The sequence below is a fragment of the Taudactylus pleione genome, unplaced genomic scaffold (genome assembly GCF_031769625.1).
Source record: "Taudactylus pleione unplaced genomic scaffold, aTauple2 ptg000242l, whole genome shotgun sequence".
Classification (NCBI taxonomy): domain Eukaryota; kingdom Metazoa; phylum Chordata; class Amphibia; order Anura; family Myobatrachidae; genus Taudactylus; species Taudactylus pleione.
Genome location: NW_028284644.1, coordinates 8055962 through 8078940, shown reverse-complemented (window position 1 = coordinate 8078940; position 22979 = coordinate 8055962). Strand labels below are relative to the sequence as shown.

Sequence of the window (22979 nt, the reverse complement as noted above, 5' to 3'; positions counted from 1 at the left end):
CTGGTTGTGCAAAGAAAGACATCCTGCGCCATCGGGGCTCAATGGGGCATACTCATCAGCTCCTCAGCTGCCACGTACCTCTCAACCAGTTCGACTAGCTGGTCTGCGGACTTAGTCTGCATGGCTCACCCACTTGCGCAGAGATGCAGGTAGCGATCGCAGATACCGGTCCATCACGACTCTTTCCACCATCTGTGGTCCTGTCAGCGTCTCGGGTTGCAGCCATTTTGTGGTTAGATGGACGAGGTCATGCATCTGTGAGCGGGAGGTTTTTCCATTTGGAATTCCCAGTGGTGGACTCGTTGGGCCCGAACAAATGACGTGACTCCCAAGCGGGTTAGAATCTCCCGTTTTAACTGTGCATAGTCCTTGGCATCATGCAGGCATAAATCATAGTAGGCCTTTCTACTTCAGGGTCCATAGGATATCCACAGGATACCTTGGGGTATAGGTGATGACGTCAGGCATCGGGCACCATAGAGTTAAGTTTTCAGTCCTCCCAGGATGCACTAGGGTCCCCCTCCTATACCCCGCCCCCGAGCCAAGGCATCTCAGTTTAGTTTGGTGCCCGGCCGGAGTCGGATGCACCTGTTGGAGTGGGGGCCAAGAAGAGCCCCTGAAGTTTTCTTCAAGCAGCTGTGGCTGCACATCTGGAAGTACAGCATGGACAGTCAGTCCTGACGTCCATGCTGTCTTCCCTACACCCCCGCCGGTACCAGAACGCCGGTACTGATCCGGGGATGCTGGTAGGCATCTGGGGTCACAGCTAGCGGTGACCCCAGAGGTTCAGGACCATGGCCGGAATCAAGGTGGACAGCAAGGTAAGCAACGGGGTCCCGCGGTGGGTCCCCGCTGTTACATGGTCCAGAGTCCACAGGCAGGGGGCTCCCTGGGGACTGGCTGCAGCGTGGAGCCAGGTTTTAACCTGCGCTTCCACTACCCCCCTGGGACAGCTGGACCGCGGCAGAGCGGTAGCGCTGCGGCGTCCCAGGGGTTAAATGCATGCCAGGGGAGCGCGCCTTCCCTGAATCACAGCCGGCGCCTCCCCCGCTGCACACAGCCCTCTCTGCACACGCTGACTGGTCCTGTGTCAGCGCTACTCCCCCAGGCCGGCCTCCTCTCTGCTCCCCGGTGGCCATCTTTTGAAGAAGCATGGTGAGCGCTGCTGGATGCTGAAGAACGGTGGCATCGTGGTATGGGTCACCCTGCATACCTCTCCTCCGTTGGATAAGGTCTCTGTATGCAGCGCTGTGTCCTACCAGGCTCTGAGTCTGTGTAGTTGAGGATCAGCGCTGATAGTGCAGGAATTGATTTCTTTGCATTGCATGTGACCTATGCTAGCGTCTGCTGCCTGTACTTTCATTTTCTATCTGTCAGCATTTAACTGTCCCTGTTCTTTCTGCTAAAGCCCTTGCGGTGCGGTGCTTGCAGGGTGGTCTCACACTATACTAACGAGTATCAGTGAGAGGGGTCACATACTTGCCATTATGTCTGAAAGTGATTTTCCTCTCCAGCTTTTATGTACTACATGCAAGGTACCTATAGCGGAGGGGGACGGCAGTGCGGAGGGACTATGTCGACGGTGTTATTCGTTGACGCGACTGATTACGGTCACGGCTCCGGTACAGGAGCCGCCCTGGGCTTGTTTTGCCAAAGCGCTTACAACCCTCATGGGCCAGTTAGCTCCACAGCCTGCCCTCACTCAGATGGGTTTGTCCCAGCAGTCAGTGGTGTCGTCACCCATGCAGGGTTTCCCAAGACAATTGATGGTACCCCACAGTCTCCCTATTTCCCCTCCTCAGGTCTCTCATGAGCCTGCGTGGGTTAATTCGTTAACAAGCTCTGTACAGCAGTTGTCAGAAGTGTTGCAAGGGGAGTCTGTGATGCGGCCTCACAAACGGCCGGTGGCGTCTCTGTCTGCTCCTTATGAGGATGACGACGGGACGTCCGATGATGGGGAGATTCTGGATCTTTCTGACCAGGAACCTTCCCGTCCTAAAGAGTCGGACGCTAAGTCTAAGGTGTATATACCTGGCCTTATTCGTGCAGTCTGTACTGCTTTAGTTATTGAGGATGAGGAGCCTCCGGTATCAAAGTCCAAGTACGCCTTTTTCAAAGATGATAAAGGAGATACCACAGTGTTTCCTCTTTCGGGGCAATTAGTTGACCAGCTGGAGGAAGCGTGGAAACAGCCAGGCAAACAATATCAGCCTCAAAGGCGTTTAGCAGTGGCGTATCCGTTTGCGGACAATTATTTTGCCAAATGGGAATCCCCGCCACAGGTGGATTCTCATGTGACACGCCTTGTCCGTAGTGCCACTTGACCCATGCCATCCATGTCCTCCCTTAAGGATGCTACGGACCGCAAGGTGGAGATCTGCTTGAAGTCCGCCTATTCCCTTGCGGGGGGGGCAGCGCGGCCGGCTATGGCCATTTGCTGGGTTGCCCGAGCTATGGAGCACTGGGCTGATGCGTTGGAGGCATCCTTCGATTCCAATTGTTCGGCTGAGCAGACGGAGTTGATCGGCAATCTCCGGTATTCGGCCACTTATATCAACGAAGCGGCCTTGGATATTAGTACCCTGGCGTCTCAAATTTCTTCGGCAGCTGTGGCTGCTCGTCGCACCTTGTGGTTGCGATCCTGGAAGGTGGACGCTGATTCCAAAAAGGGTTTGGAGGCGTTGCCTTTTAACGTAGAAGTTCTCTTCGGTCCGGACCGGGACAAGATTGTAGCAACGCTGGCGGCAGCTAAATCGGCATGTCTCCTGTCGGCTGCTGTTCCTTCTCGTTCAGGTACTCCGTCCTTTCGGTCTTATAGGGCCCAGGGTAGGCCTAAGACACAGTCCTTTCCCCGACCGGCTGGCCCCAAGAAATCGGCCAAGCCCCGGAAACAGGCCTGGAGTACCAGACGTCCGGCCCCTAAGCCAGATGACAAGCCTGCGGCCTGACGGTCCGGGCCTCCCTTTGGGGGATCCCAAAGTGGGAGGCCGTCTGCTGCAGTTCGCCCGGTTTTGGTCAGTCACCACGACAGACACTTGGGTTATCGAGGTGGTCTCACACGGGTATGCCCTCTCCTTCCGGCACAGACACCCGGCTCGATTCTTCACCACGGGTCTGCCATCAGACCGGAACAAAGCCACGGAGCTGCAGAAGGTTTTGCACACTATGCTCCAGGCTGGAGTTATAGTGCCTGTTCCATTCTCCCAGAGGGGCCAGGGTTTCTATTCCAATCTCTTTTTGGTGCAGAAACCCAATGGGTCGTTTCGTCCGATTCTCAACCTCAAAGCTCTCAACAAATCTTTGCGGGTACCGAAGTTTCGGATGGAGACCCTACGGTCCATCATTCTGGCGCTGGAACCTGGGGACTACATGGTGTCATTGGACATACAGGACGCTTACCTGCATGTCCCTATTCTTTTGCGCCATCAGCAGTTCCTCAGGTTTGCAATCCGCAGCGACCACTTTCAGTTCCGGGCGTTACCTTTTGGCCTGGCGACAGCACCACGTGTTTTCATCAAGGTGATGGCAGCTTCCCTGCGGCTGCAGGGGGTCCGCATGTTGCCGTACTTGGACGACCTTCTCTTAGTGGCAGGATCTCCAGAGCTCCTTCTCCGACACTTGGACCTGACAATTGCGCTACTGCAACGGCACGGATGGTTGATAAACTGGCAGAAGTCCACCCTGATCCCGTCTCAGCGGATTCTGCACCTCGGAGCCTTATTGGAATCGGGACAGCAAAGGATCTTTGTGACGGGGGAAAAGATCGCTGCCTTACAGTCGAGGGTGCGCAGTTATCTGCAGAGCGGCCGGGTGTCTCTGCACTCGGCGATGAGGTTACTGGGCTCCATGGTGTCGGTATTCGACATGGTGGAATATGCCCAGTTTCACTCAAGACCTCTGCAGCACCTGATCCTGTCCAAATGGAATGGACTGCCTCAGTCTCTGAAATCCCAGTCGATAGTGCTCACTCCGGAGGTTCGCCTGTCCCTTGCCTGGTGGTTGCAGATGACCCATCTCAACAGGGGTTGTCCGTTCTGGGTGGCGAATTGGGTCCTGTTGACAACGGATGCCAGTCTTCGGGGCTGGGGAGCAGTTTCGGGTCCACACTTGTTCCAGGGCAGATGGACTCCAGCGGAAGCGGACTTCCAATAAACATCTTGGAACTCCGAGCGGTTTTCAATGCTCTCCAGCAGGCACATCGGGTTCTCCAGGCTCGCCCAGTGCAGGTCCAGTCGGACAACGCTACCACCGTGGCCTACATAAACTGGCAAGGAGGAACCCGAAGTCGGGCGGCTCTCGTAGAGGTGTCTCGGATCCTGGTATGGGTGGAGCGCAATCTTCCGGCCATATCAGCGGTCTTCATCCCGGGAGTGCTAAACTGGGAGGCGGACTTTCATCCGGAGGAGTGGTCCCTCCACCCGGACGTTTTTCAACTGCTGGTGGACAGGTGGGGTCTTCCAGAGATCGACCTCATGGCGTCCCGGCACAACAACAAGTTGCCGGTGTACGGGTCTCGCACAAGAGACGAAGAGGCGTCTCTGGTGGATGCTCTATCCGTCCGGTGGACGTTCCGGTTTGCTTATCTCTTTCCTCCGGTTTCCCTTCTTCCACGGGTAATCCGGAAATTTAAACAGGAAGGAGGGACGCTCCTGTTGATAGCTCCCGCATGGCCCAGACGGCACTGGTTCTCAGACCTTCAGGGTCTGTCCGTGGACAGTCCTCTGCGGTTGCCGCTACGACCGGACCTTCTGTCTCAGGGTCCTTGTCTTCACCCGAACCTGACTCGGCTGTCTTTGACGGCGTGGCTGTTGAGACGGCCATGTTAAGGTCCAGGGGGTTTTCCAGCTCTGTAGTGCGGACCATGCTAAGAGCTCGGAAACAGTCTTCCACGAGAATATACCATCGCGTGTGGCATACGTTCTTCCAGTGGTGTCGACCGAGAGGTTATGCATCGCGGGAGTTTCGTCTGTCTCAGGTACTCACCTTCCTACAGGCGGGACTGGACCATGGGCTTCGCCTTGCTTCTTTGAAGGTGCAGGCTTCTGCCCTGTCTGTCTGGTTTCACCGTAGGATTGCTACAATCCCCGATGTACGTACCTTTATGCAGGGCGTTCTGCGTATTCAGCCGCCTTTTGTTCCACCTGTGGCGCCATGGGACTTGGCTGTGGTCCTGAGGGCTCTCCAAGGACCGCCGTTTGAACCACTGGGCTCAGTGGATCTTAAGTAGCTAACAGCTAAGACTGTTTTCCTTCTGGCCTTAGCTTCGGCCAGATGTGTTTCTGATTTAGGGGCTCTCTCTTGTAGACCCCCTTTTCTTGATTTTTCATGGGAACAGGGCAGTGCTACGCACTCGTCCTGAATGTCTTCCCAAAGTTGTTTCCCTGTTTCATGTTAATCGGGAAATAGTTGTTCCGGCTTTTAACTCACCTGGTCTTTCGGTGGGTGAGGCCACTTTGGATGTGGTGCGGGCCTTAAGGACTTATGTTGACCGCACTTCTACGTTTAGGAAGTCGGACGCCTTGTTTGTCCTCTATGGCTTCTGTAAAAAGGGTTGGCCTGCTTCAAAGCAAACTTTGGCTGCCTGGATCCGTATGGCAATTTCTGAAGCTTATCTTCATGAAGGCCTGCCGGTTCCTCCTTCTGTGAAGGCTCATTCCACTAGGTCTGTGGGTCCTTCGTGGGCAGCTCGACGTGGTGCCTCTGCAGTCCAGATCTGCAAGGCTGCTACGTGGTCCTCTGTCCATACCTTCGTGAGGTATTACAGGTTTGACACCTTTGCCTCTCAGGATGCTTCCTTCGGGCGGCGAATTCTCCTTTCAGCACAGGAGCGTCCCCACCCTTAAAGCATACTGCTTTGGGACATCCCCAAGGTATCCTGTGGATACCCTATGGACCCTGAAGTAGAAAATATGAGATATGGTAAGAACTTACCCTTGTTATCTCTATTTCTATGAAGTCCATAGGGTTCCACAGGACTCCCGCCCTGTCACACCTGTGCTGCAGATGGGCTTTGCTCTGGTCACCGGTTTTTCCGTCTCCCTCTGGTGAGAATGTGATTCTTGTGTGTGTCCAGATCTTTTTTTCTCTCTCTTCCTTCTCCTCCTCCGGCCTATGGCTTGGTAACTAACTGAGATGCCTTGGCTCGGGGGCGGGGTATATGAGGGGGACCCTAGTGCATCCTGGGAGGACTGAAAACTTAACTCTATGGTGCCCGATGCCTGACATCATCACCTATACCCCAAGGTATCCTGTGGAACCCTATGGACTTCGTAGAAATAGAGATAACAAGGGTAAGTTCTTACCATATCTCATATTTTTGTGGTTCTCCAGACAGGAAGGGTGCCACAAGACTAGCCCACTTCTTTCTTTCGGCGGTTCTTTCAAAGGCCATAAGGTACGCCTCCACATCATCACTCTGGGTCATCTTTTGCAGAAAGTGACTGGCCCATATGGTGTGAGGGTTAGTTAGCAGACCAGGGGAAGCATCTCCAGACCGGACTACAAGCTGTTGTACCACCTCTTTTATGGCCCGGCTGTTTTCCACTATGGCCTGGCGGGTTTCCTCGATGGTGACTTGTTGTTGCCTCTGGGCTGCCTCCAAGGCCAATAGTTGCACCTGGGTAGCTTACTGCTGAGCCCTGGTAGCTTCTTGCTGAATTTTGTCAGTTTCCTGCTGAGCCCTGGTAGCTTCTTGGTGAGCTGCCGTAGCTTGGAACAAGGCTTTAACAATGTCCTCCATTTTGTCCTGGGGTGTAGGTTCGAAGCAGAATCTGGCTTCCCTAAGCATCTGCGGATGCCACCTCTATGGGCTTCAAAGGATACAACTTTATATCCACACTGACTAATTGGTGTCTGTCCCTTTAAATTTTAAATGAAAATGTGTCCTTGCTGCAACTTCAGGGTATGATTGCCTGCATTCTCCACCAAATGTGACACAGTCGGGATAGGGGTCCCTCTCCTGGGGTAGATGGACTTCCTCTTTACACACACAGCAGCCGTATAAACAGGATACAAGTCGGGTTCTCGTACAAACTGGTCGGCTGCAGTCTTTATTGTGCCAAATTAATATAAACATAAACAAAACATAAGTCCTAGCCTGACTGGGCACTAGCTACACAGCAGATTCCCTCTCTATAATAATGGTATGGCCTATTGCCCTCACCATCAATAAAACACGTGCACAGTACTTACAAGGATTATCACCAAGTTTCTCTGAACAGGCTAGTCTGCCTGCTCTCCCAGGTGTGAGACACTCAGCCACAAACAAGCCATGCTTATATTAGCCATTTCCAGCTGCAAGCCCTAATGAGCCTGTTACCAGGCTGAAAGGCCCAAAACCTGGAGTGGCCTGTGGATGGAGCCCTCCCTCTCCTCACATCAACACCCCCAAGACCCAAACCGACCTTTCCATAAGCCGATACTCTGGTCTGCTTACAAAACAGACCTCTCCTGGGTTTTTTAGAACACATAGGCCAAAAACCTAGGGCAAATGTACTTGCCATTGACCACTTTACCAGTGCTTCTATCACATATATATATATATATATATATATATATATATACCAAATGGCTCCATTTAGCAAAGAAGGAACCAGGACCAGCACTCCATAAATTACTTGACATTTATTGCATCACCATATATAGCAAGGTACACATACCAGCTGGACACAAAAAATAGAAAATAGAACGGGTAGTACTTAGCACTTCAATTGCATTATAGTGATCGGGGAGCTGTGCTCTAAACCCGAATACGCACCGACGGCCGTTTCGTCAAGCTTCATCAAGGGACTTGATCTCACTGTTTATGTTACTGCAGGTTGCCATGGCGCCGGGTCCCACCCGGGTGACGTCACTTCCGGTTTTTGCGGAGTTGCCGTGACCGGAAGTGCGGCTGCTGGACGGAGCTCAGGTGTGCATGGCGCCTGTTTAGGGGTGAGTAGTTATGGTATAAATATGTCTGTTTGTTTGTATTGTGTTATTCTGCTGTCCTGAGGAAGGGGTGCAAGACCCCGAAACGTCGACCTATGATTGATTAAAAGTCCCTCGGCTGAGGGTTTCACGAGTCTTATCCAGTCTCCGAGTGCCTCCTATTTTTCTGTACAATGTGTGTTGGGGGTGCTGTCCTCCTAATAAGGAAGGCACCGGAGCAAGGTGTGGGCTGTTTGTCCAAGTTACACTGCGTGAAGGAGTGCTGGAGTTGTTGCTTCTATATATATATATATATATATATATATATATATATATATATATTAGTGTGATGTCCCAATATTTATGCACCTGACTGTATATAGTGTAGTATTTTTCACAATGGGGTTTTAATGACACAAAATACAAGCGGATACAGAGTACAAAAGGATTAACAAAACATTAAAATAAGATAATAGGATGCTTATTTGCAAATGGTCAGCAGTATGGAGAGAGACTGGAACAGGGTCCCAATGCGTTTCGTCCAATTAGACTTCCTCAGGGGTGTTGGTAAGCCTCTTGGGGTGCCCTTTATATACTGTACCTAAAGAGGTACTGAATAGCGCTATTTCGGCGTCCAGCACCATTTTGCGCATGCGCAGTCACCCGCGGCCATTTGGTGTGATGTCATCCATGACGTCCACCATGTCCCATGATGCCACGCGGTGCATGTTGCGCATGTGCAGATCGCGGCGGCCAGCTGACAGTGCCTGCTGCGATCGCGCCACCCAAATACATTGCTAGGTTGACACTAGAAGGGAAAGCCACTCCGTGTGGGTAGTGGGAAGGAGAGCACAACCTGACCTGCCAATCGAAACACAGATGGTGGTGGCCATCTTTTTGGTTTCTACTATGTCATTAAAGCGGGAAGACATTTTGTTGGTGGTATATGGCCCGTAGTGTGACAAATAGCGGCCATTTTGTTGGTTTCTAATGATTTAACTGGGAACAATGTAATCACATATGATTTAAATAGTGACTGATTACTAACAGTACAACAATAATAACATACAGTTAAAAGACAACATGGGGATCAAACTGCACAATCATATAGAGTAAATGACATATAAATAATATATACCCAACATGATAGCTAAGATATTGGGGACTAAAATGATTTTAATTAATGAATAGAAGTAAAAATGAGATGAAAAATAGAAATAAAAACATATGGCATCAGTTTAAGAGGAAGATAAAAAGAGGTATGAGACCTGACAGCATAAAAGAACCCTAAATCTATACAATAATTTAGACTTAAAAGAACCATAATAAGATGCAATAAAATTATCAAGCTAAAAACAATCCTAGAAGAGACTGATGAAAGCTTATATAAAGGTGCTATCTCATAGCTGTCATTGAGTCCGTGAGGTAGTAAGGTATTCAATTCAAAGATCCAGAACATTTCTCTTTGAGATAACCTGTTAGCTAGATCTCCACCTCTCGGACCCAGTTTGACATGTTCAATGCCTCTAAATAATAAATTCTCGGGATTGGCATTGTGATGTAACTTGAAATGTCTAGACACAGAATGGCTCTCGATTTTGTTCTTTATATTCCTGACATGCTCCTAGATTCTGAACTTGAGATTTCTCTTGGTTTTGCCAACATATTTGAGGCCACATGGGCACTCAAGTACATAAATAACAGAACAAGTATTACAGTTAATAAATTGTTTCATGTTGTACATTTTGGAGTTGTCAGAGTTGGAGAATTGTCTTCTGTTGGGGTGCAGATACCTACACATATTACAATGTCCGCATTTATATGCACCCAGACATTTGTTTAGGTCTTGTCTGATGGATTTTGTTTGTTGGAGCATACTGGAGGCTGAGATGTCTTTGAGGTTTCTTGCTTTCTTAAAAATAATGGTTGGTTTGTTGGGTAAAATTCCTGATAGGACAGGATCCATTTTCAAAATTCCCCAATGTTTCCTTAAGGCCTGTCGTATTCTGCCCTCTTCCTTAATGAACTGTGTGATAAAAGGCACCATATCTTCCTTTTTTAGGCCTGGTTTTATTTTTAAGAAGTTATTTTCTGTCCAAAATTTCTGTTTTTGAAATGGCCTCTGATATTAATGTTTCTGGATACCCTCGTTCTTTAAACCTATCTGCATATAGGTCTATTTGTTTAGAGCAAATCTCTCTGTTGCTACAATTACGTTTGATGCGATGGAATTGGGAATACGGGATATTGTTCTTCCAATTTGTAGTATGACCACTTCTATAATGTAAATAACTGTTAGTGTGAACAGGTTTTATAAATGTTCTTGTGGATATTTTGTTGGTAGTTTCTTCTAGAACAACATCCAAAAATTCAATCTCTGTTTGTTTTTTGTAAGTTGGACGTGAACTTCAAATTAAAATAATTGGTATTAATAAAATCCAATAAATTGCTAAAATCCCTTTAATCACCTTTCCAAATGATGATGATATCATCAATATACCGTATCAAGTCTTCATCTAGGAGTTTTCTGCAAGCTTCAATACCTTTAAAATGCTGTATACAAGTGTATAAAGATTGAACATCTATAGTGGCCCACATGTAGCTGTTATCCCAACTAATCTCTTGTAAAATATTCAAAAGATTAGTTGTATCTTTCAGATAGGATGGGAGTTCTTTCACATATTTATTCAGAAAAATGTCTAGATACTTTGATATGTGTGATGGTATGGAGCCAATCCCTGCGATAATGGGACGGCCCGGTGGGATCCTTTATATCCTTATGAATTTTCGGTAGATGGCAAAATCTCTCCATGCTGCTGACCATTTCCAAAAAAAAGCATCCTATTATCTTATTTTAATGTTTTGTTAATCCTTGTGTACTCTGTATCCGCTTGTATTATGTGTCATTAAAACCCCATTGTGAAAAAGCATTTCTGAGAGAGGGTCATTTTCTGCTTATTTGAAGCCGACCAAATCTACCTGTATGCAAACTATTGGGGCCATCATGGGATACTGAAGGAGTTACCAGGATACACAGCATTGTATGCAGTTATTCAAGTATTGTTCTGGTACGCAATATATATTAAGTCATTGGTTCTTAAACAAAATACTACACTATATATGTGTTTCAGTGCTCATGCGCAGCACTGATTACAGCTGCGGTAAGTTAGAGTAGAGAGGGAAAAGTGTCAATTTCCCGAAAAGCTGCCATCGCAAAAATGACAGCTTTTCGGAATAGATACTGATGGAGAGGAGGAATGATGAATTCCTCCGGTAAGTAGGTAGAACTCCATTCCAGTTCTAAACCTCCATCGATTTTTTTAGTTATGATGAATAGGCCCCTTAGCTGCTTGCTATATATAATTTTACTATTCTCTAATTATTCCTATTTAGTTGACATATTTAGCTAGTGCATTAACTTCCTGTTACCATCTAGGTAAATGGTACATTTTAGCTAGTGCTTTTAGATTATTATGCCCTTTAGCGGCATATTTATCAAAGCCGATACAAGATATCGGAGATGCGGATTGGCTGTGATAAATTTGCCCTATATCGCAATGCGATATTTGAATACATCACAAGGATGTAACAGTGTCCTGTTCCCTTTAAATATGTGTCTGTGATCTTGAGCCTGCACTACTTAAAGTGTAAAGCAGGGTACACACTATCACTTGATCGGCCAATATATCTGGTGCCCGTCGTTCACAGACCACCTGCGTCGGTTGTGCTGCACAGTCGCTGGCATATATTTCTGCAGATATATCTGTCCGTCGGGCAGTGTGTACTGGCGGTCTGCCGACCACCCATACACATGCAGCAGAGGCATCGGGTAGGGACACGCCCCCGGCCAGCGGCACCTGCAGCCAGAAGCAGATGATGGACGTTCAGTGTGTATGAACGACCATCATCTGCAGATATATCTGTGTGTACCAAGCTTTAGTCCTGACAGCAGCCAAGTACTAGCGAACAATAGTAGCCCCAGAAAAAGGTGTTGCTGTAAGTGAAGTATTCGGCAGTTTGGTTCAGGATCATGGTAGGCCATTATAACATGAGTGTGGTGTAAAAGAGTGTTGAAATGTGTCTGTGCACCTAGATAGGTTGAAGAGGTGAACTAGAGGTTGGTTTGAGAGCGTTCGTGTGTGTATAGGCTGTGAGATGCCGCTACAGTATCTCAACGAAGGAGTGGTCCCCATTTTGACAACAAGACCTAACACCTTTAGTGAGTGCTACAAGAGTTTTGTCCTCCTTTCAGTATTCAATAAACAGCAGTAAACTATTACCGCTGTTTGCACTGTATTGCTTACCCCATCTATAGATGTGAGAGCGAGACGGTCCCCATTGCCAACAATGTGGACCTAGCAAAAAGCCTTTCCGGATTCAGCGAAGCCTTCCAGGCATTGCTTTGTCCCTGCTGGTTGAAAGTGTCACGCGCATGTGCAAACTGGCCATCGCACATGAGAATGACACAGCATCCTGTCACTGGCAGAGAGAGGCTACCAGCAACAGAGCGGAGGATGCCGTCGTGGACCAGGACATCGCTGGACCTCGCTGCAGGGGTAAGTAATGTTAAATATCAGAGGCGTACTCGTTAGTATGACTGTAATCAGGGGCGTATTTATAATGGGTGTGTGGTGCGATCCCCACACCCTACACCAGTGGTTCTCAAATTTTTCCAGTTCAAGGCACCCTTAGGGTCTCCATGATTTCTTCAAGGAACCCCAAGCTAAAATAATTACCAACCGCTCCCTTTTTATTAAAGTAGGTGGATCAAAATAATGTAAGTAGTATTTATGGCAGGACAGAAAATAATATACATAAATCAAAGGAAAAAGAAGATGCATGCACCTGAAAAGGGTGTGGAAGGGGAGGAGCCTCATGGGAAGGGTCGGAGCTTCAGGTAAATGGGACGGAGCCTTGCTGCACCCCTGTTTACGTCACTTTGGGGGCGTGCCGAGCACTCTCCGATTGCTGGGCTGCCCCAAGGCTTCCCCTACACCTGTGAATAGATGCTGTGCATGCGCACAGCATCTATTCTCCTGCTGCTCCTCCCAACTCCTCCCCCCACCCCCCCAACCGCCACCGTGGGACACTGCATCCCATGGGTGGGACAGCGGGGCAGTCCCAAAACAACTGAATGCTGAATGTGGGACAGTTGGGAGGTATGCTGTCTGATGCTGCAGAGGTTGTTGCTCCTTCTATAATAAACGATTATGATGATGCCCAATTGCATCTCTGGTCATTATAGATGACTTTTCTCCATGACATGCAATTTTTGAGGCCAAACTGCCAGAAGTTCTGTCGTGATATAGATTTTTGTACACTTCATTAGCACCAACTGGTTCAAATGACCTTTGATAGATATAGAAATCATTAGAGGGTACTTACATTTTCAAACTTAACTTTAATAATTTTGTCCTGATTTGTAATAACACAGATTTAAAGTCATGAATGCTAATCATGAATAAAACAGTTCTTTAGACCACTGTTTATTCAATTTTAAAAATGACCCCAAATTGCGAGTGTTCTCCTTAAAGCAGTCTGTAAACCCCATCTCACCTATGGCAGGGGGAATGGGATTGTAATGCCGGCGGTTCAAATCCCGACACTGTGAGCCCGACAGATTGAAATCCCTACAGCGTGAGCGAAATACCCTAACCCCCCCCCCAACCCTCCTTTAGGGGTGCCTAACCCTAACCTCCCCGCCCTAGTGCCTAACCCTAACCCCCCTCTCCCCGCACCCTAACCCTCCTAGGGGGGTGCCTAACCTTAAATTCACCCGGGTGCCCTATACCTAACCCCCCCCCCCTCCCGCGGCTCTCAGGACGGGCGCCCCGTACTCTCCTCATTCGTGCCCGCGTCGTCCTGGATTCCGGCTTCGGGATTATGACAGGCGCCGATATCTCGACAACTGTCATAAATCCCCAGCTGGCATCCTGTCATTGGGATTGTGACCTGCGGCCACATCACTATATACCATGGCAGGGACTGATGAGTACATTTATTTGGCAGCACTGCCAAATATATTTATGCTATATAGCACTCATACAATATACAATATTAATGTTTTTAGATGAAAGGAGGTGTCGTATTTGTGAATAAAGTGGCCAGGTTGCTTGGTTTTAGTTATTGTAGTCAGAATATACTTGGAGTAGGTGGTCTATGATCAGAGAAATAATATTTGTTGCTGTTTATCATACTTGCCAATTTTGTTTCTTCTCCCCGGGAGAAGCTTGGAGAGGAGATGCAGCTGACCACTTCAGGGGCCGGGCTGGTCATTTGCATCATTTTAGCACCACCCCTTTCATATGGATGCGAATCCCAGTATTATCTCTCCATCCTACCCATTTTACTAAGATCCACCCACTCTTTCAGGGTCCAAGGGTATATCTGGGAGAGTAGGTAAATATGCTGTTAATGCCTCTGCCTTACACAGTAGTCACAACAAGCACTTTTCCACAAGCAGCTGTTATGCCTCTACCATACAATTCAATCATTACCCACATCACTTAGAGGATGAAGGGTGTACATGCCCAAATTAGCATACTGTCTACTTCATATCATTGAAAGTAATTTGTTTATGGTGAGTCAAATACTGTCAACTCTTTAGAAATAAGAGATGACAATAGTAAGGAATGATTGATTCATTGCTGTTTAGTATGATATTAGCAAGTATTTACATTTTTATTCGTCTTTTTAAGTGTCCAGGGTAATTAAACATCCAACTATTTAATTTTTCTCTTCCCAGGGCAAGCTGGACAGGGTCAGAAGAGATGTATCAACGTGGAGGAAACCGGGGATGGCATCATGGGCACCACCAGGGTGATGTAAGTGTACTTAGATCAGCCCATACACAGTTATCAATAAATTTACTGACAGACAGAAACATACATATCTGTAAAGTTAGTAACACACACCATTGTATGTACCACACAAAACTATTGAGTTCATTGTGTAAAGTTTTGAACTCAGTTATTTTGAGTTTTTTATTAGTTGCATGATGTTGATGCTAGACATGCTTTGACAAGATGGAATAATGTTATACTGTGCGTAAAATAAAATATATAGATGTGAGCACAGTAGTGAATATAAATACAAGATGCTAACTCAATAATACTGCAGACATGCTGGTGGTGGGGTAAACTCCTTGCAATAGGATTTTATTGTGCAATAATGTTGGGATTCATTCATCTTTCCACATAGTTGCCAACTGTCTGAAATTTCAATGGACAATTCCAAATTTTGATGATTTTTTCCTTAAGCTTGGTACACATTCCATACATGCTGGTCAATCTGTCAATGTGATGAACGCCCCTATACATTTGAAATTGAGCAAGTGGCTTATACAGTTTCTCATACCTAACGTATATGTTGTGATTATGTTATGTATCAGATATTTGGCAACATGGGTCCTTGTTTGTTTATTAATTGTATAATACTTTTTTTTTAATTACCAGCATGGTAATCTGTGAATGAACCTTTTATGTACATGTCCATGTGAGGTGGCAGCTGGCAGATTTATGTATAGTCCATTCGAACTGCCAGCAAATTATACATTTCACAAAATGTCAACATCTGATATGTTGCCATGTGAAATGTCAAGATTCTGAGGATTAGATGAAACTGGGAGCATTATGGTTAGGCTGCAGAGGGAGGTTAGGCTGTTTGGGGGGGATTAGGAGGGAGGGTAAAGTGGAATAATAGGATAGGGGAATAATACTTACCAGAATGCGGCTCCTCAGCTGCATAGCTTTAAATATTTTTGTACTCTTGTAAAGTGGTGTACTGAGTGGTTTAGCGTCTGTAATTGTTGGTCAATAGTTATAGTCCCAGCATTCAAATTTTGTTTGGTTCTCAGATCAAGTAGTTGGTATACACGTCTAATATCTTTAGTTTGAACTAGTTAACAGCAATTTGACTTTCCTGCCCTGCAAGCAACAAATCTTCTATGTACACAACCATAATGAACAAGTCTTTTTCTTTCTGCTTGCAGTATAGGCAGTGATCAATTTTAGAAGGTACAAAGGGCCTGAAACAGAGACTGACGCAATACCGACATTTTCACAGACAAGCGATTGTTTGCTATTGCACATGCACGAATGCCACATTGCGATTGCATTGCAAATCCTCTTCTTGTACATAGGAATCACTCGCAAAGTCAGTGGCAGGTAGTCAGCGTTTGGGCGAGGTAACAGGATGGTGGTTAGAAAAATGCAGGTGTGTCTGACTGATTAAATGCCGTTCACGGGCATGCATAAATTAGCCATTGCAATAAACTTTGCGGCATGAGAGCTCCCTGCGTGTCAGGACAGCTGCAATGTTTGCAGCTGGTCAGACTTAACTTACATGCTGTATGCCTGCTCGATGTGCGACGATGTTTACACTATTGCATGTCGTCGGACAGATATGAGAACGCAGCAGTCGGTGTCCCTATCCTCTGTTAAGATTTGGAAGGCATTAGCCTTTTTTAGCAACTGCGATCCGTAAGAGATTGCAGTTGTGAATGCATTAGCATCCATCTCTGAATCGGGCCCAAAGTCAATTTCAAACAATACGCTGTCAAGTTTGATGTACCAACAGCGGCCACTTTGTTTTAGCCCATACAATGATTTCTTAAGTAAACATACGATGTTGTGGTGGCTCCATGTAAATTTCTTCAGCTAGTATACCGTTTAAGAAGGGTGAAGCCCAGTTGGTATAGCAGCAAATTATACATAGCAAATATAGCAATGACCATACGTAATGTATTGTACCATGAAACAATATGCGGTACAGCGTTGGTGGTGCAGTGCAATTATTAGGGGTCTGTGGCCTGTGTAACGCCATCTTTACTGTAAGGTATAGTCTGGAGACTTTCAGGGGCACAACCATCCAGCATGGAGGATGGAGCAGAAGATGCGCGGATTAGCTTCACATGCGCAGTAGCGCATAATGGTCGTAGGTTGCACCTTACCTGCCAAGCAACACCCTTTCATTCCTCGCACAACCTACATGATCCCTCTTTAGTTAGATCTACATTCCCAGCATCACAAAGTGACTGCAGTGACTAAGGTAGTCAATGATTTGATCACTGCTAAATCTGAAGTCCGTTATTCGCTTCTAATCTTGGTTCTCTCTACTGCATTTGACACTGCTCACTTTTCAGGACACTGTGGTCTACTCATGGAGCTGTGAAAATCCCTCTTTTGCTGCAACAGGGCTTTTCTCTGTTTCGGTCTATTCATAAAGTGGATTCATTACTTCTCCGGCGGTGCCCCTGCTCCGTGTCCAGTATCGCACGCAGGGGAGGTTTCTGAGTACCCTGAACCCCCCCTGACAGTCTCGAAAGCAGACACCATGTTATTAAGCCCTGCCCTGCAATACGCGGGTTAATAAGGAGGAGACTGAGCCAATATGACACGATTCTATTAGAATTGCATCATTTTGCTCCGCTCCCACTTGATTGACCTGCGAATCGCGTTATTTGTAATTGGTGTATAACTGAGGGCCTGATTCAGCAAGGATCGCAATTGCAAAGCTACACGCAGGCAGCTTTGCAATTGCGATCCTTACACCTCCTGCTGCATTTGCATTATTGTATGACACCCTCTGCTGCATTTGCGACCCCAGCACTGCGACCGAGGATGCAGGCTGAGATCACCATCGCGACCATTGATGGTCGCGATGGTGGACGGCGCTTTGCGAGCCCAGCAGCCTGCATACATCTTCGTAGTCCCTTGGCTGGCCACTCCGGAAGAACGGGGCAGATACGCCCCATTTCTGGGAATGCCGGCTGCCCCTGCCCCCGCACCGCCCCTTAAATGCCTCTGCCTTTCTATTGTAAGATAGAAACTTTTTTCTTTTTGTATATGATATGGGAAGATGTTTCTGCTGATTTAGAGAGACTTTTTTAAGCTTAATCGATGCATAATAGCAAATGCATTTGCTGACAATAAAATGGTTTAAAACCTGGGATGCAAGTGTCTATGATGTATGCCTAATATAAGCCAGGCGCATGGTCTACTGTTGCCAACCGCCACACATCTTTAGTTTCCACTATGCCTGTGGTTGCCATAGTCAACACAATTTTCCTATTCAACCTGGAGTGCAGTTAGGTACAACTTTACATCATGACCCTTTCACTGGACAGGAATAAAGATTTTAGGGGCGAATTCAATTAGACGCCAAAAGCTGCGATTTTTGCAAAAAAGTTTTCGCCAGCGCTAACTTTTTGCACAAACTGCGTATAGTGCAATCCTATTGCCGTGGTTTCTGTACGTGCAAATTCTCCATGGGCTAAAACCAGTGAAAAGTTTTCACCATCTCCGTGCAAGCGAAAAATTGTGCAACACCCCGTTTTTGGCTAATAATGTCGGGACTATGGCCCTGATTCAGAGCCGGACGCTCTGACCAGAGCGCTCGTTCTGAATCAGGGCCCACCTCCATTAATATGGAGCGTCCTCCTGGACGCTCGTATAGCTGTGGGTCACCACCCACAGCAATATACGAGCGTGCAGGATGATGGTCGCGATGGTCTTGACCATCGCGACCATCGAAACTGCGAGCAAAAGCCTGCGTTTGTGTTTTTCAACCGCAAGGCCAGGAGTGATTTTGGCTATGCGCAGTAGCGTATGTCATACTTCTCAGCTGAGTCCCAGTGGGTCCTAGTGGCCGCCGTGTCTCTTTTATCTGGAGGGTGCTAGATGCCAGTAGCACAGGAGCTCACTCCTTCCAACAGAATCAATGGTTTGCACAATCTAGTAAGTGTATGGTACATGCACTATGGGGGATGAAGACCATTGTCTGTGTCTGCAAATTCTGTTGAATCTGTCTTGAATCAAAGTTAGTACATTTCATCTGTAGCTAAATTAAGTATGAATTTTGTGTCCATGAATTATCTTTATTGTTTGTTTATCTGGGTTTGTAATTTAGTAGCTGAGAAGATCAGAACCAATAATAAGTGATAAAAATTGTTACAGAAAAAACAACCACATAGGGCCGTATTCAGTTGCAGGTGATAAGCCGTTCTTGGTGAAAAGTTTTCGCAGATGACGTAATTTCGCCTGTCGGAAACTTTCCGCTGTATTCATTTGCGAAAAGTCTGCGCCTTGTAACCAGGGGAAAAGATTTGCCTCTGAATGTAGGCGGAAAAAAGTACAGAATTGGGGGTTTGGGGTGCAAAGTAGCGGGAACACCCCTGCAGCCTTGGGACAGTCCCCCAAACGTAAATTGTGTTAAATACTTTTGATCCCCTCAAAAAAGTACTTTCGTTTTGGGGGCGAAAAAGTTCAAAGTTGGGGGACAAACTTAAAAACTAGCAAAATAGACTCCAGGGGGTCCCCCAACTATGCCCCAAGTGTTTTTTTTGATTGCAGGTGTTTGCTGAAGGTACGTTTTTTAAAACCTCACTATAGCGATTTTTAACTATGCTTGCACCCATTTTCATGTACCCCAAATTTTTAGCAAAAAAAACCCTGCTAAATGCTCTTCTTCACCACTTGTGTAAAGATCCTAAATAGCAGCTATTGAGATAATTTAAGCACAACAAATGCCTTCAGCAGGGCGATACGGGGGTATCCATAGTGATCCCCCATGTCAGTGCATCTTTTGGGGGTGTCAGGCTGATTTCCCCAAATCTGACAGCACTTTTCGCCTGTGAGATTCGCCGGGACGCGTTTTCGCGTCCTTTGGAATTGAATAAGGGGAAAAGCGGCCGCACTCATGCATGGAAAGTGTTTTGCGGAAAGTCCGGCAGGCCCATAGTTGGAATGTATAAATATATGTTGATACTTAACGCTATCAGGGTTAACCTGGAGTTTAAGTGCAGCTGCCAAAAATAGAAGAAAGAACTTTTTCTTTTATCAATTGTTTTGAAGAAACAGCAAATTGGCTGCACGCTCAAAATCACTTAGGGCTCTATTTACTACAATCCGCATATTGAATGCAGATTGTAGTGTGATATTAATGACTGAATTCGCATTGCGAATTCAGGCAATATCACAGGGATTTACTACAAATCCCTTGCAGGGACAGAGCTTGCGATAAAGCTCTGTCCCTGCGAATCCCATCCACACAGTAGTCACGGTATTTTCAGAAAAAATACTGTGACAAAGAGCCCGCACATGCGCTGACTGGCCGCCACTGCTACCCCCCCCAGCGCTAAGCCCCACCCCCTGGTGCTAAGCCCCGCCCCTGCGACCCCCCCCCTCCCTTAATTACACTTACCTGCATGATTCGGGCCTACGGTGATGTCTTCCATGCCTCCATTCAGGTGATATCCCATACTGCACTGGGACCCGATCACGTAATGACCGGGCCGCAGTGCAGCATGGGAGACCAGCTGACGGAGGGAGGACATCACCCGGAGCCCCGATCAGCGGTCCATGGAGTCAGGTAAGTTGTTGTTTTGGGTTTTTTTTACGAATTTTTTATTTTTTTGCAATAATCAGCTTGCGGTTTGTTTAGACCACACAGCTGATTGCTGGGACCGACTCCCTGCTCTGCTCTCCCCGTTAGAGTGGAGCAGGAGTCCGGTAACCGGGGGAGACTCTGGATAACGCCACCTCCAGGTGGCGTTATTATCAAAGGGCCCCCCTAGGTATTTTTTCACATTTTATTTTTAGTAACTTTGGTCGGATCACATTTCCCATTACAAGTATGGGAAATGCGATCTGATTACTAAAAATAAGTGATACTTAGGGGTTGGAGTAGAATTTTACGAATATCTATTCCAATTGCCCTGTAATAACTATAGGTGATACTAAAATAATGTGAAAAGGGTGTGAAAACACCCTTTTTCATTTTATTTTAGTCAAAATAATGTTAATAAATAGAGCCCTTAGTCCCATAGAAAGATACAAATTGACATTTATTAAAAATCAAACAATGATAAATACACAATGCAATTTACTAATTAATATCCACCTATCACATACATTGTATTTAGATACAGAATTGAATCTCTTTGGATAAACAATAGTGTATCTCAATTCGATTGTACTGGAAGGTGATTTAAAATGAAAAAACAATCCAATATGAATAGGAACATCCTCTCCACCTAAAATAATTTAGATATACTGGGGTGGTCGTATCTGTAGTTTGTGCAGTGGGTATGATGGGTAGAATGTAGGCTACTTACAACTGCAAACTCACTCTGATTATCGGAGAACCCCCTGGGGTGGATGAGGTATTCTGAAAATAAATCAGTATTGCTGTGTGGAGGAACGAAATCCGTTATAAGTGACTGCCAATTTACAGAGTGGGTAGCACTCTGTCCTCTGTATGCCAAGGGCCGTGAATGATATTGAGGGCAGTCAGTGCTGTAGAACTCGTTGATTTGCCGACTGGGAATATCCTGGGTCATTGGTGCAATGCCCTCTGTTAGCAGGAAGTGACAGTGCTGCAGGGGCAGTGCATTCACCTGGATCTCCCTGGCTCACGGACGCTGCTGATGGTGATCGTGGTGGTCAGTGCTGCAAGGGCTGTGTGGCCACATGGGTCTCCCTAGCTCACCGAGACATGTGGTGGAGCAGCAGCAAGTAGCGCTGAATGGGCTGTGGGGTCACCTAGATCTCACAGGCTCAGGAGTGATGATTTGGTAGAATAATTGGAGGGTATGGTGCGCAATTAAGGTCCAATAAGAACAAATTCAAATTGAATCTAAAAAGCTGCTACAGTTGGAGGGAACTGCAACCCACCAGAGATAGATGCAAAAAAAACGGAAAAATGACTGTAGCATTGTAATAAAACAATGTAGCATATGCATAAAAATCAATACACTGTATCTGATAAAAAGTCAATATGCAGACCTATCACTCTTGATAGAGTTTGCATATTGACTTTTTATCAGATACAGTGTATTGATTTTTATGAATATGCTACATTGTTTTATTTACTGTTATAATTGATATTAAAATGTATCTATTGTTTCTACTAGCGCTACAGTAATTTTTCCGTGATGATTTAGTGTCTGCAACAATTACTGCTGTAAGAGGCTATACCATTGCCCAGGTTCCTCTGTATAGCTATACTCTGGACGTGGCTATGCCGTGTAGGTGTCCGGAAAGTAACTTAATGTGCCGTGCTGTCACTAGTTGCTCTCGTCCTCCACGGGATGCAAGAAACCGTTGGTAGCTCAACGCGTTTCTGTGTCTATGGACACCTTCATCAGGACCATGTGATCCATGAGTGTAAGGAATTTCCTTTTATGAGCAGCTGATAGATAATTAAATTAGCGTCTGTGAAAGCCAGCTCATTGCAATGTCCATCAATTACATAAGAAATAGACAAGAACAATTAGTTTAATTTCTGTGGGACTTATTCAGAACACAATGTTACAATCTTAATTTAGGAGTTCCTCCATGCATTATATATAGATTACAGGGTCTTTTATATTGGATACTGCAAAAATCATTAATTTAAACTCTATATACTAACTGATATCAGTTCAGTACAACCTTAATCTGTAGCTCTACTAGGGATGTGCAGGCTCGGAGAGGTTAGAATTTGCACGCCGAGTGTGCAAATTCGAACCTATCCGAGCCTGCACATCCCTAAATTCTACCTATGCATGAAATTACTATATCAATGAATATCTTATCTAACTGGAGATGTTAAACATGAAAATATGTAATATAAAAATCTAAAATAAACCCATAAACAAGGGAGATATCATTATTGAACCAATGATTCTATATATTTCTTTGTTTTTCCAGTGCACTAAGCTCTTGTTTGAGCTTCAGTGTACAGCCATGGCCAAAAGTTTTGGGAATGGCACAAGTATTGGTTTTCACAAAGTTTGCTGCATCAGTGTTTTTAGACTTTTTTGTCAGCTGTTACTATGGTATACTGAAGTAAAATTACAAGCATTTCATAAGTGTCAAAGGCTTTTATTGACAACTACATTAAGTTTATGCAACGTGTCAATATTTGCAGTGTTGACCCTTCTTCTTCAAGACCTCTGCAATTCGCCCTGGCATGCTGTCAATCAACTTCTGGGCCACATACTGACTGATGGCCGCCCATTCTTGCCTAATCAATGCTTGGAGTTTGTCAGAATTTGTGGGTTTTTGTTTGTCCACCCGCCACTTGAGGAC

The 22979-nt window shown here is 46.1% G+C and overlaps 1 protein-coding gene across 3 annotated transcripts in view; it reads left to right on the top strand.

Moving 5' to 3' along the window:
* The window catches only part of LOC148516741 (uncharacterized), a 146218-nt gene that overhangs the window by 27220 nt on the left and 96019 nt on the right, over positions 1-22979 (top strand). For 2 of the 3 annotated variants that reach the window (XM_088479607.1, XM_088479606.1), the window contains exon 2: positions 14654-14732. In XM_088479607.1, the coding sequence (XP_088335733.1) occupies positions 14679-14732 (54 nt within the window). In that variant the 5' untranslated portion in view covers positions 14654-14678. Of the gene's footprint in view, positions 1-7838; positions 7933-14653; positions 14733-22979 lie in introns of those variants that run through there. The other variant, XM_088479608.1, reaches the window with a different exon arrangement.